This window comes from Thalassophryne amazonica, chromosome 21 (assembly GCF_902500255.1).
Source record: "Thalassophryne amazonica chromosome 21, fThaAma1.1, whole genome shotgun sequence".
NCBI lineage: Eukaryota > Metazoa > Chordata > Actinopteri > Batrachoidiformes > Batrachoididae > Thalassophryne > Thalassophryne amazonica.
This window is the reverse complement of record NC_047123.1, coordinates 2556111-2569304: the sequence shown is the minus strand read 5'-3', so window position 1 is coordinate 2569304 and position 13194 is coordinate 2556111. Positions and strand designations below refer to the sequence as shown.

The window sequence follows — 13194 nt, the reverse complement described above, 5'->3', positions numbered from 1 at the left end:
GTCCAAAAAATGAGGTGGGCGTCATAGATAATTGACAAAGCTTCTGGGGAAAACCTGGTCTTGTTAGGAGAGACGGCATCCATCCCACTTTGGATGGAGCAGCTCTCATTTCTAGAAATCTGGCCAATTTTCTTAAATCCTCCAAACCGTGACTATCCAGGGTTGGGACCAGGAAGCAGAGTTGTAGTCTTACACACCTCTCTGCAGCTTTTCTCCCCCTGCCATCCCCTCATTACCCCATCCCCGTAGAGACGGTGCCTGCTCCCAGACCACCAATAACCAGCAAAAATCTATTTAAGCATAAAAATTCAAAAAGAAAAAATAATATAGCACCTTCAACTGCACCACAGACTAAAACAGTTAAATGTGGTCTATTAAACATTAGGTCTCTCTCTTCTAAGTCCCTGTTAGTAAATGATATAATAATTGATCAACATATTGATTTATTCTGCCTTACAGAAACCTGGTTACAGCAGGATGAATATGTTAGTTTAAATGAGTCAACACCCCCGAGTCACACTAACTGCCAGAACGCTCGTAGCACGGGCCGAGGCGGAGGATTAGCAGCAATCTTCCATTCCAGCTTATTAATTAATCAAAAACCCAGACAGAGCTTTAATTCATTTGAAAGCTTGACACTCAGTCTTGTCCATCCAAATTGGAAGTCCCAAAAACCAGTTTTATTTGTTATTATCTATCGTCCACCTGGTCGTTACTGTGAGTTTCTCTGTGAATTTTCAGACCTTTTGTCTGACTTAGTGCTTAGCTCAGATAAGATAATTATAGTGGGCGATTTTAACATCCACATAGATGCTGAGAATGACAGCCTCAACACTGCATTTAATCTATTATTAGACTCAATTGGCTTTGCTCAAAATGTAAATGAGTCCACCCACCACTTTAATCATATCTTAGATCTTGTTCTGACTTATGGTATGGAAATTGAAGACTTAACAGTATTCCCTGAAAACTCCCTTCTGTCTGATCATTTCTTAATAACATTTACATTTACTCTGATGGACTACCCAGCAGTGGGGAATAAGTTTCATTACACTAGAAGTCTTTCAGAAAACGCTGTAACTAGGTTTAAGGATATGATTCCTTCTTTATGTCCTCTAATGCCATATACCAACACAGGGCAGAGTAGCTACCTAAACTCTAAGTGAGATAGAGTATCTCGTCAATAGTTTTACATACTCATTGAAGATAACTTTGGATGCTGTAGCTCCTCTGAAAAAGAGAGCTTTAAATCAGAAGTGCCTGACTCCGTGGTATAACTCACAAACTCGCAGCTTAAAGCAGATAACCCGTAAGTTGGAGAGGAAATGGCGTCTCACTAATTTAGAAGATCTTCACTTAGCCTGGAAAAAGAGTCTGTTGCTCTATAAAAAAAGCCCTCCGTAAAGCTAGGACATCTTACTACTCATCACTAATTGAAGAAAATAAGAACAACCCCAGGTTTCTTTTCAGCACTGTAGCCAGGCTGACAAAGAGTCAGAGCTCTATTGAGCCGAGTATTCCTTTAACTTTAACTAGTAATGACTTCATGACTTTCTTTGCTAATAAAATATTAACTATTAGAGAAAAAATTACTCATAACCATCCCAAAGACGTATCGTTATCTTTGGCTGCTTTCAGTGATGCCGGTATTTGGTTAGACTCTTTCTCTCCGATTGTTCTGTCTGAGTTATTTTCATTAGTTACTTCCTCCAAACCATCAACATGTCTATTAGACCCCATTCCTACCAGGCTGCTCAAGGAAGCCCTACCATTAATTAATGCTTCGATCTTAAATATGATCAATCTATCTGTATTAGCTGGCTATGTACCACAGGCTTTTAAGGTGGCAGTAATTAAACCATTACTTAAAAAGCCATCACTTGACCCAGCTATCTTAGCTAATTATAGGCCAATCTCCAACCTTCCTTTCTTGAAAGGGTAGTTGTAAAACAGCTAACTGATCATCTGCAGAGGAATGGTCTATTTGAAGAGTTTCAGTCAGGTTTTAGAATTCATCATAGTACAGAAACAGCATTAGTGAAGGTTACAAATGATCTTCTTATGGCCTCAGACAGTGAACTCATTTCTGTGCTTGTTCTGTTAGACCTCAGTGCTGCTTTTGATACTGTTGACCATAAAATTTTATTACAGAGATTAGAGCATGTCATAGGTATTAAAGGCACTGCGCTGCGGTGGTTTGAATCATATTTATCTAATAGATTACAATTTGTTCATGTAAATGGGGAATCTTCTTCACAGACTAAGGTTAATTATGGAGTTCCACAAGGTTCTGTGCTAGGACCAATTTTATTCACTTTATACATGTTTCCCTTAGGCAGTATTATTAGACGGCATTGCTTAAATTTTCATTGTTACGCAGATGATACCCAGCTTTATCTATCCATGAAGCCAGAGGACACACACCAATTAGCTAAACTGCAGGATTATCTTACAGACATAAAGACATGGATGACCTCTAATTTCCTGCTTTTAAACTCAGATAAAACTGAAGTTATTGTACTTGGCCCCACAAATCTTAGAAACATGGTGTCTAACCAGATCCTTACTCTGGATGGCATTACCCTGACCTCTAGTAATACTGTGAGAAATCTTGGAGTCATTTTTGATCAGGATATGTCATTCAATGCGCATATTAAACAAATATGTAGGACTGTTTTTTTGCATTTGCGCAATATCTCTAAAATTAGAAAGGTCTTGTCTCAGAGTGATGCTGAAAAACTAATTCATGCATTTATTTCATCTAGGCTGGACTATTGTAATTCATTATTATCAGGTTGTCCTAAAAGTTCCCTGAAAAGCCTTGTCACTGACCGTAAAGAGATTCCCTCCTTGGCACAGTGATCTATTCAACAGTTCAGTGTTACAACCAAAACTATGATACAAACACTTTTCTTTCCTGTATATTTGACATCCTTGACCGTGAAAACATACCACTAGATCTTGGAATCACTTTTATGTCTTTATTAGTTCAAACGTTATTGTATAAAAACGATTTTTCGGTAATGGCGGTTTTCTTCTGGATCTAGCTCCATAACATTTGAAGCTACATCAAATCTGATGACACCTTACTGAATCAGTACAGATTCAGCTACAATTTGGTGTTAGTTGTGCATCTCTAGCTTCATTTGTCACCTCACACTGACACATTTTCTATTTTCCCTATATTTTTGCATATTCTGGATCACTAGATCTGGAATCCGGATCTGATTATCACCAAACTTTGTTGTTTGATAGAACATTTGACTATGTTACAGACTAATGTTTTTCAAGCCTTTCTGCCTTGTTTTTGTGGAGTTAGAAAATAGAATGTCAAAATTCCCCCTATCCCGCAATGGTGAAGAATCCTTTAAAAAATTCCTGGATCTGGATCGTGATCCGGATCACCACTAAAATTTAATCACTTGTTCCTCTTGTCATTTCCAACCAATCCACAAAATTTCATCCAAATCCGTTCAAAACGTTTTGAGTTATCCTGCTGACAAACAGACAGACAAACAAACAAACTCGACCGAAAACATAACCTCCTTGGCGGAGGTAATGACACTTTTACTATATCCTCCTGACTACCTTCCTGGTAGTCAGGAGGATAACAAAGAAAATCATCTTCAGACTAACTGGGTGCTGCCTTTGTGGTGCAGGAGAGTTTCTGGAGGAAAAGCGACGTCTTCTGGAGTCCAGGCTGAGTGCAGTGACCAGAGACATTACCGACAGCAAGGCGAGAACGCAAGATCAGTTACAAGCTCTCTATGCCAAAATCATCTCTTACATCCTGGTGCACTCAGGCACGGACTCGCCCGGTGCCCACATTGCCATGCAGGAGGCTGCAGGTTCTACACCCACTCAATCTGTCTGCGTTCAGCAAACCTTCACACTACATGTGCACATGCAGCAAATAAATTGAAGAAACAACAAAAATCTCTAAAAATGTTTGTGCATGTGTGTTTATATCCTGTTGAAGAGCAGTAATCATGAAAGTGCTGTAAAGTTTGTAGTTTATCTGCAGGTTGGTAAATGGGATTATGGGGAGTTTGTCTTCTTCGCAGCCGCCCTGCAGAGCGTCTTTCCTGCATCTGAACTCGGGGCCTTTGTGATGCTCTTAAAGAAGGAGAAGGAACAGAAGCTCCGTGAGCTCGCCATGATCGTCACGGGCATCCGACTCTTCAACAACGTCAGCAAGAGGACAGAAGACCAGCTCCAACTCCACCATCTCAGTACATCACATCATCCTCTTAACAAGCCTGTGTTCAGTCACAAACAGTGGGGATGGAAATGAAATGAGACCTTTTTACTCTTCTTGCAGTGCCTGAAGGTCTTAATGAGGCTCTTCGGGGTCAGACTAAACGTCTAGAGGATGACCTGAGTGTGTCGCAGCGTTTGGTGTGGAAATACACGACTGTGCTGGAGAAACTAATGGAGCCTGGCAGTCAAAGTGCAGGGCGTAACGTGCCTGTTGTCCTGCTCATACAGGCTCTTTATAACGTCACACAGCATCGAGTTTACCTCCAAGTCCTACAGGTGAGTGCCGCCAGAGAGACTTTAACGAGTTAACAAGTGCACAGAGAAACCACTCTTTTAACTGTATTTATATATAGCTTCTTAGCATTGTGTTAATTTATGTAAAAAACAGTACATTTATGTTGAGCTGTTGGTCTTATTTTCCTCCCTGAGACGTTCTCTCTTTATGCTGTTATTTATTTTTCTTTTTGTGTGTCATTGTAATCGTGACTTTTATGATCTTGTCTGTATTTTAGTATGTGTGAAGAATCAACACGACCTCTAACATACATCACTTTAACAACAAACAAACTTTAAAACCATTCAGAAAGCACAAACTCCCATGATGTGAAACAATTCAGCATTTTTGCTTTGGTTATTAACATTGTTATTGTATATTATTTCATGATCAAATCTAAATGTAATAGTTACAGAATCTGCACAAACTCAAACACACTGATTGGCTGTCACAGGATGTGTGTGATTGACAGGTGCCATTGCAACAGGTGTGTTAGTTTTTGAAATATTGCAAAAAGTGCTCATCTTACTGAATGAAAGTGTAAAATTAATACAGTAAAATCCACATCTGAATCTCAGACTACATCAAAAATAATATGTTCTTCTTGGTAAAATGGATCAAAGCAAAAACTTTTTAATCTCACCAGAACAAACAAATGGTGGCAGTAAAACTGATGTAGTAATTTTTTTTTAAACATTACATATAAATAATTTTTTCCTCTTTTCCATCAGGCCAATGCCCATTTTTGTGCAAATCAAGTTGAGATTCTGCAGACTGAGCTGGTGTCACGGATGAAGCTCCTGAAGGAAACAGTGCAGCCAAAGAGAGCTGCACCCGCAGCAGCAGTTTTTGTAAGTAATCATCATCATTCGTCATCATTCATCTTTGCTGGAGGTTATCTTCATGACCTGTTACCTCATGTGTCAGTAAAGAAAGCTGCTGTGATCTTTGTGGGATCAGTGGACGTCCCTGAGGAAACGGAGCGTCGGACTCAAACCTTTGGTCCTCACTGCTGACTGTTATTTTCCTGATGGCAAATATGAGTTCACTGCTGTCTGTTGATCTTACTTTGATCTTTTAATCTGGATCAGCCTGGTGGCTCAGTGGGTAGCAGTCTTGCCTCACTCTGGGGTTCAATTCCAGTCACACCCACTTCCTTTCTGTGTGGGGTTCTGGCTTCCGCATAGCATCTGGCTGTTACTAGGATGATTAAACACAGGCCCTTCTTCATCCAGCTTCTAAAAGAATCAGGATCAAACAGCATATTCTGAGCTTTGATTCTGATTGTTGATTCTGTAAGCAATCCTGATTTTAGGATGAAAGGATTCAACATCAGAGATCATCCATCAAAGGTGATATTGACCTTTCGATCCAGGTGAATCAACCCTCCTGTGGCCTAAAGGAGCAGCACAGTAGATCGTACAGTCCTGGTCAGAGTTTCTTGCACCACACGTGAACAGAAACAACAAAACAAAATGCTTTTATGAAGTTAAATAAAAAAAAATGTAACTATAAAATGTATGCTGGGCCCATTTATTGTCATCCTTTGATGAAGTTACAGTAAATCACACTTTCACACAAAGTCTTCTTTACACACGTCAGAGGATGAAAACATGAACATTTCCAAACCACTGTGTGTGTGTGTCTTGGACTTCATTTACACCAGTCATTAAGAAATACAAACAGTACAGAAATGTGTAGTAATACTGACTGTGGAAGAAGTAGTCTAGTGAGGGAAGCCACCAATACACCCAGACAACCCCCAAAGAGCTATAGGGCTCTGTGGTTGTGATTAGAGAAGCCTTGTATACTGTGAGTACTGCTTTTGTCTGTTGACTCACCGTCACAGCCTCATGGTGGAGCAGGGCACCCTCTAGGCTTCAGTCTCCCATGTGCCTTCTGGCAAACTGTAGCTGAAATTTCATGTTTTTCTTTTAAGGAAATACTTTTAAGCTTTCACACTTTGTGGGTGGTTTAATAATAAAATAATTGCACACATGACAGTAGATGGTAACAGCAGTATGTAAGGGTGATTCTTTAACTACGGGCACTATTGGCCTTGTAAATGTAATTTCCACCACACCATTGCCTTACAATATAAAGCGCCTTGGGGCAACTGTTTGTTGTGATTTGGCGCTATATACATGTGCTCTGATGTCACTGTTTATCAATCAATCAATCAATCAATTTTTTTTTTATTTATCTCCATAGAAACTACCCAAACAATCTTTCATACAAACTGTTTAAAGGGACGTTACAGTGTTGTGGTGGAAATTACGGCAATAGTTGGGACAACTACATTTTGTTAAAAAAATCACAACAGTTGTATGACATTGAATACCCCAATTATGTTTTAATTATTTTACTGATATTTTATTGAGAGATATTTTAAAACATTAGAAAAAACGTTTCTTTACCATTCATTTTTATCACTGAAGATCAAAAGTCTGGGTGTGGGACAAGCACAAAACGGCAATATTTGCATATAATGATGCTGAAAAAAGGTGAAAAAGTCATCATAGACTACTAGAACAAATTTCTTAACACACTTTCATTGTAAAGATAACTATAAAAGTGTGAAATTTCCCCTTTTTTCTGTTTTTCATACAATATGATCAAAGGACATAATAAGTGCCTGTAGTCAATCAATTCAATCAATTTTATTTATATAGCGCCAAATCACAACAAACAGTTGCCCCAAGGCGCTTTATATTACGTAAAAACCCGAATGGTCAAAATGACCCCCTGTGAGCAAGCACTTGGCGACAGTGGGAAGGAAAAACTCCCTTTTAACAGGAAGAAACCTCCAGCAGAACCAGGCTCAGGGAGGGGCAGTCTTCTGCTGGGACTGGTTGGGGCTGAGGGAGAGAACCAGGAAAAAGACATGCTGTGGAGGGGAGCAGAGATCAATCACTAATGATTAAATGCAGAGTGGTGCATACAGAGCAAAAAGAGAAAGAAACACTCAGTGCATCATGGGAACCCCCCAGCAGTCTAAGTCTATAGCAGCATAACTAAGGGATGGTTCAGGGTCACCTGATCCAGCCCTAACTATAAGCTTTAGCAAAAAGGAAAGTTTTAAGCCTAATCTTAAGAGAGGGTGTCTGTCTCCCTGATCCGAATTGCGAGCTGGTTCCACAGGAGAGGAGCCTGAAAGCTGAAGGCTCTGCCTCCCATTCTACTCTTACAAACCCTAGGAACTACAAGTAAGCCTGCAGTCTGAGAGCGAAGCGCTCTATTGGGGTGATATGGTACTATGAGGTCCCTAAGATAAGATGGGACCTGATTATTCAAAACCTTATAAGTAAGAAGAAGAATTTTAAATTCTATTCTAGAATTAACAGGAAGCCAGTGAAGAGAGGCCAATATGGGTGAGATATGCTCTCTCCTTCTAGTCCCCGTCAGTACTCTAGCTGCAGCATTTTGAATTAACTGAAGGCTTTTCAGGGAACTTTTAGGACAACCTGATAATAATGAATTACAATAGTCCAGCCTAGAGGAAATAAATGCATGAATTAGTTTTTCAGCATCACTCTGAGACAAGACCTTTCTAATTTTAGAGATATTGCGTAAATGCAAAAAAGCAGTCTTACATATTTGTTTAATATGCACTTTGAATGACATATCCTGATCAAAAATGACTCCAAGATTTCTCACAGTATTACTAGAGGTCAGGGTAATGCCATCCAGAGTAAGGATCTGGTTAGATACCATGTTTCTAAGATTTGTGGGGCCAAGTACAATAACTTCAGTTTTATCTGAGTTTAAAAGCAGGAAATTAGAGGTCATCCATGTCTTTATGTCTGTAAGACAATCCTGCAGTTTAGCTAATTGGTGTGTGTCCTCTGGCTTCATGGATAGATAAAGCTGGGTATCATCTGCGTAACAATGAAAATTTAAGCAATGCCGTCTAATAATACTGCCTAAGGGAAGCATGTATAAAGTGAATAAAATTGGTCCTAGCACAGAACCTTGTGGAACTCCATAATTAACCTTAGTCTGTGAAGAAGATTCCCCATTTACATGAACAAATTGTAATCTATTAGATAAATATGATTCAAACCACCGCAGCGCAGTGCCTTTAATACCTATGGCATGCTCTAATCTCTGTAATAAAATTTTATGGTCAACAGTATCAAAAGCAACACTGAGGTCTAACACTGTCTGAGGCCATAAGAAGATCATTTGTAACCTTCACTAATGCTGTTTCTGTACTATGATGAATTCTAAAACCTGACTGAAACTCTTCAAATAGACCATTCCTCTGCAGATGATCAGTTAGCTGTTTTACAACTACCCTTTCAAGAATTTTTGAGAGAAAAGGAAGGTTGGAGATTGGCCTATAATTAGCTAAGATAGCTGGGTCAAGTGATGGCTTTTTAAGTAATGGTTTAATTACTGCCACCTTAAAAGCCTGTGGTACATAGCCAACTAATAAAGATAGATTGATCATATTTAAGATCGAAGCATTAAATAATGGTAGGGCTTCCTTGAGCAGCCTGGTAGGAATGGGGTCTAATAGACATGTTGATGGTTTGGATGAAGTAACTAATGAAAATAACTCAGACAGAACAATCTGAGAGAAAGAGTCTAACCAAATACCGGCATCACTGAAAGCAGCCAAAGATAACGATACGTCTTTGGGATGGTTATGAGTAATTTTTTCTGTAATAGTTAAAATTTTATTAGCAAAGAAAGTCATGAAGTCATTACTAGTTAAAGGAATACTCAGCTCAATAGAGCTCTGACTCTTTGTCAGCCTGGCTACAGTGCTGAAAAGAAACCTGGGGTTGTTCTTATTTTCTTCAATTAGTGATGAGTAGTAAGATGTCCTAGCTTTACGGAGGGCTTTTTTATAGAGCAACAGACTCTTTTTCCAGGCTAAGTGAAGATCTTCTAAATTAGTGAGACGCCATTTCCTCTCCAACTTACGGGTTATCTGCTTTAAGCTGCGAGTTTGTGAGTTATACCACGGAGTCAGGCACTTCTGATTTAAAGCTCTCTTTTTCAGAGGAGCTACAGCATCCAAAGTTATCTTCAATGAGTATGTAAAACTATTGACGAGATACTCTATCTCACTTAGAGTTTAGGTAGCTACTCTGCACTGTGTTGGTATATGGTATTAGAGAACATAAAGAAGGAATCATATCCTTAAACCTAGTTACAGCGCTTTCTGAAACACTTCCAGTGTAATGAAACTTATTCCCCACTGCTGGGTAGTCCATCAGAGTAAATGTAAATGTTATTAAGAAATGATCAGACAGAAGGGAGTTTTCAGGGAATACTGTTAAGTCTTCAATTTACATACCATAAGTCAGAACAAGATCTAAGATATGATTAAAGTGGTGGGTGGACTCATTTACATTTTGAGCAAAGCCAATTGAGTCTAATAATAGATTAAATGCAGTGTTGAGGCTGTCATTATCAGCATCTGTGTGGATGTTAAAATCGCCCACTATAATTATCTTATCTGAGCTAAGCACTAAGTCAGACAAAAGTTCTGAAAATTCACAGAGAAACTCACAGTAACGACCAGGAGGACGATAGATAACAACAAATAAAACTGGTTTTTGGGACTTCCAATTTGGATGGACAAGACTGAGTGTCAAGCTTTCAAATGAATTAAAGCTCTGTCTGGGTTTTTGATTAATTAATAAGCTGGAGTGGAAGATTGCTGCTAATCCTCCCCCTCGGCCCATGCTACGAGCGTTCTGGCAGTTAGTGTGACTCGGGGGTGTTGACTCATTTAAACTAACATATTCATCCTGCTGTAACCAGGTTTCTGTAAGGCAGAATAAATCAATATGTTGATCAATTATTATATCATTTACTAACAGGGACTTAGAAGAGAGAGACCTAATGTTTAATAGACCACATTTAACTGTTTTAGTCTGTGGTGCAGTTGAAGGTGCTATATTATTTTTTTCTTTTTGAATTTTTATGCTTAAATAGATTTTTTGCTGGTTATTGGTGGTCTGGGAGCAGGCACCGTCTCTACGGGGGTGGGGTAATGAGGATGGCAGGGGGAGAGAAGCTGCAGAGAGGTGTGTAAGACTACAACTCTGCTTCCTGGTCCCAACCCTGGATAGTCACGGTTTGGAGGATTTAAGAAAATTGGCCAGATTTCTAGAAATGAGAGCTGCTCCATCCAAAGTGGGATGGATGCCGTCTCTCCTAACAAGACCAGGTTTTCCCCAGAAGCTTTGCCAATTATCTATGTAGTCTAAGAATCACCCATAAATGAGGATTTTGCATGTGTTAATGATCGTAAGAGCAAAATGAAATTCACCCATTTGCAAGTATGCACCTCGTGTTCTGTCATGCATGAACTCTGCCACAAAGCTGAGCCTGGTCACGTGAAAAAAAACCTGCTGTGTCAGACAATTATTGTTCCATCACAGTTATTTAATCAAACTGATGAGTTTGTGTGTGTGAGAGGCATCGCTATAAAATGTTTTGTGCAGATGTGTTAGATGGAAATGTGCTGCAGAAATGCAGTTGGAATTTGATTGCAGGTTAACATGGTTCACATTAGAGAAACACATTTTACACCAGTTTTGAATAAATTTCAGCCTTAATGTGAAAGTGGCTTTAAAATCCATTAATGACTGTAATGACCAGCTCAGAAGTCCACATGTTACGAACGGGGACATTTGTGCTCAACAAAACAACCACAATGTATACTGTTAACTCTTTAAATACTAGTGCTCTTACCAAAATTCTGTTGTAGCTGCAGTAATGCTAAAGGTCCACCAGGTGGAGATAATGGTCCATTTCAAGTACCTTGATTACAGGCTGCTGTGGGACATGACACCACCAACCTGTTGCTTATATTAGTACATCTTTGACATTTATAAATAATTATTTTTCAACTCTGTCAATGAGGTAGCGTCTGACAAGTGCAATAAGTTAACACCAAGAATCAGAACCTGATAAATTTACTGTATCTACCAGAGTATAACACCGAACTACAAGTCACAACTTTTTTCTGTATTATCAGCTCTTTAATTTTGTTATTTTGTGCATTGTTAAAGTGTACTTGTTATTATTAGCATTTGGTCTTTTATTCTTAGTGTTTACATTGTTTAGTGCTTTGATTTCTGAGAAGGTCCTATGGAACTATTCATTATAATTATTATTCTTCTTCCATTCTCCTCTCTATCTCATCAGCCTGCATTCAAAGTTCAATCAATCAATCAATTTTTGTTTTTTTTTATATAGCGCCAAATCACAACAAACAGTTGCCCCAAGGCGCTTTATATTGTAAGGCAAGGCCATACAATAATTATGTAAAACCCCAACGGTCAAAACGACCCCCTGTGAGCAAGCACTTGGCTACAGTGGGAAGGAAAAACTCCCTTTTAACAGAAAGAAACCTCCAGCAGAACCAGGCTCAGGGAGGGGCAGTCTTCTGCTGGGACTGGTTGGGGCTGAGGGAGAGAACCAGGAAAAAGACATGCTGTGGAGGGGAGCAGAGATCGATCACTAATGATTAAATGCAGAGTGGTGGATACAGAGCAAAAAGAGAAAGAAACAGTGCATCATGGGAACCCCCCAGCAGTCTACGTCTATAGCAGCATAACTAAGGGATGGTTCAGGGTCACCTGATCCAGCCCTAACTATAAGCTTTAGCAAAAAGGAAAGTTTTAAGCCTAATCTTAAAAGTAGAGAGGGTGTCTGTCTCCCTGATCTGAATTGGGAGCTGGTTCCACAGGAGAGCAGCCTGAAAGCTGAAGGCTCTGCCTCCCATTCTATTCTTACAAACCCTAGGAACTACAAGTAAGCCTGCAGTCTGAGAGCGAAGCGCTCTATTGGGGTGATATGGTACTACGAGGTCCCTAAGATAAGATGGGACCTGATTATTCAAAACCTTATAAGTAAGAAGAAGAATTTTAAATTCTATTCTAGAATTAACAGGAAGCCAATGAAGAGAGGCCAATATGGGTGAGATATGCTCTCTCCTTCTAGTCCCCGTTAGTACTCTAGCTGCAGCATTTTGAATTAACTGAAGGCTTTTTAGGGAACTTTTAGGACAACCTGATAATAATGAATTACAATAGTCCAGCCTAGAGGAAATAAATGCATGAATTAGTTTTTCAGCATCAAGACCTTTCTAATTTTAGAGATATTGCGTAAATGCAAAAAAGCAGTCCTACATATTTGTTTAATATGCGCTTTGAATGACATATCCTGATCAAAAATGACTCCAAGATTTCTCACAGTATTACTAGAGGTCAGGGTAATGCCATCCAGAGTAAGGATCTGGTTAGACACCATGTTTCTAAGATTTGTGGGGCCAAGTACAATAACTTCAGTTTTATCTGAGTTTAAAAGGAAATTAGACGTCATCCATGTCTTTATGTCTGTAAGACAGTCCTGCAGTTTAGCTAATTGGTGTGTGTCCTCTGGCTTCATGGATAGATAAAGCTGGGTATCATCTGCGTAACAATGAAAATTTAAGCAATACCGTCTAATAATACTGCCTAAGGGAAGCATGTATAAAGTGAATAAAATTGGTCCTAGCACAGAACCTTGTGGAACTCCATAATTAACTTTAGTCTGTGAAGAAGATTCCCCATTTACATGAACAAATTGTAATCTATTAGACAAATATGATTCAAACCACCGCAGCGCAGTGCCTTTAATACCTATGGCATGCT

The 13194-nt window shown here is 39.2% G+C and overlaps 1 protein-coding gene across 2 annotated transcripts in view; it reads left to right on the top strand.

The window, feature by feature from the left end:
* LOC117502619 (cilia- and flagella-associated protein 206-like) overlaps positions 1–13194 on the top strand; it is a 31590-nt gene that overhangs the window by 14640 nt on the left and 3756 nt on the right. Inside the window, exons 4-7 of one of the 2 annotated variants that reach the window (XM_034161679.1) lie at positions 3660–3848; positions 4065–4232; positions 4352–4536; positions 5266–5385. In XM_034161679.1, the coding sequence (XP_034017570.1) occupies positions 3660–3848; positions 4065–4232; positions 4352–4536; positions 5266–5385 (662 nt within the window). Of the gene's footprint in view, positions 1–3659; positions 3849–4064; positions 4233–4321; positions 4537–5265; positions 5386–13194 lie in introns of both variants that reach the window. The other variant, XM_034161678.1, reaches the window with a different exon arrangement.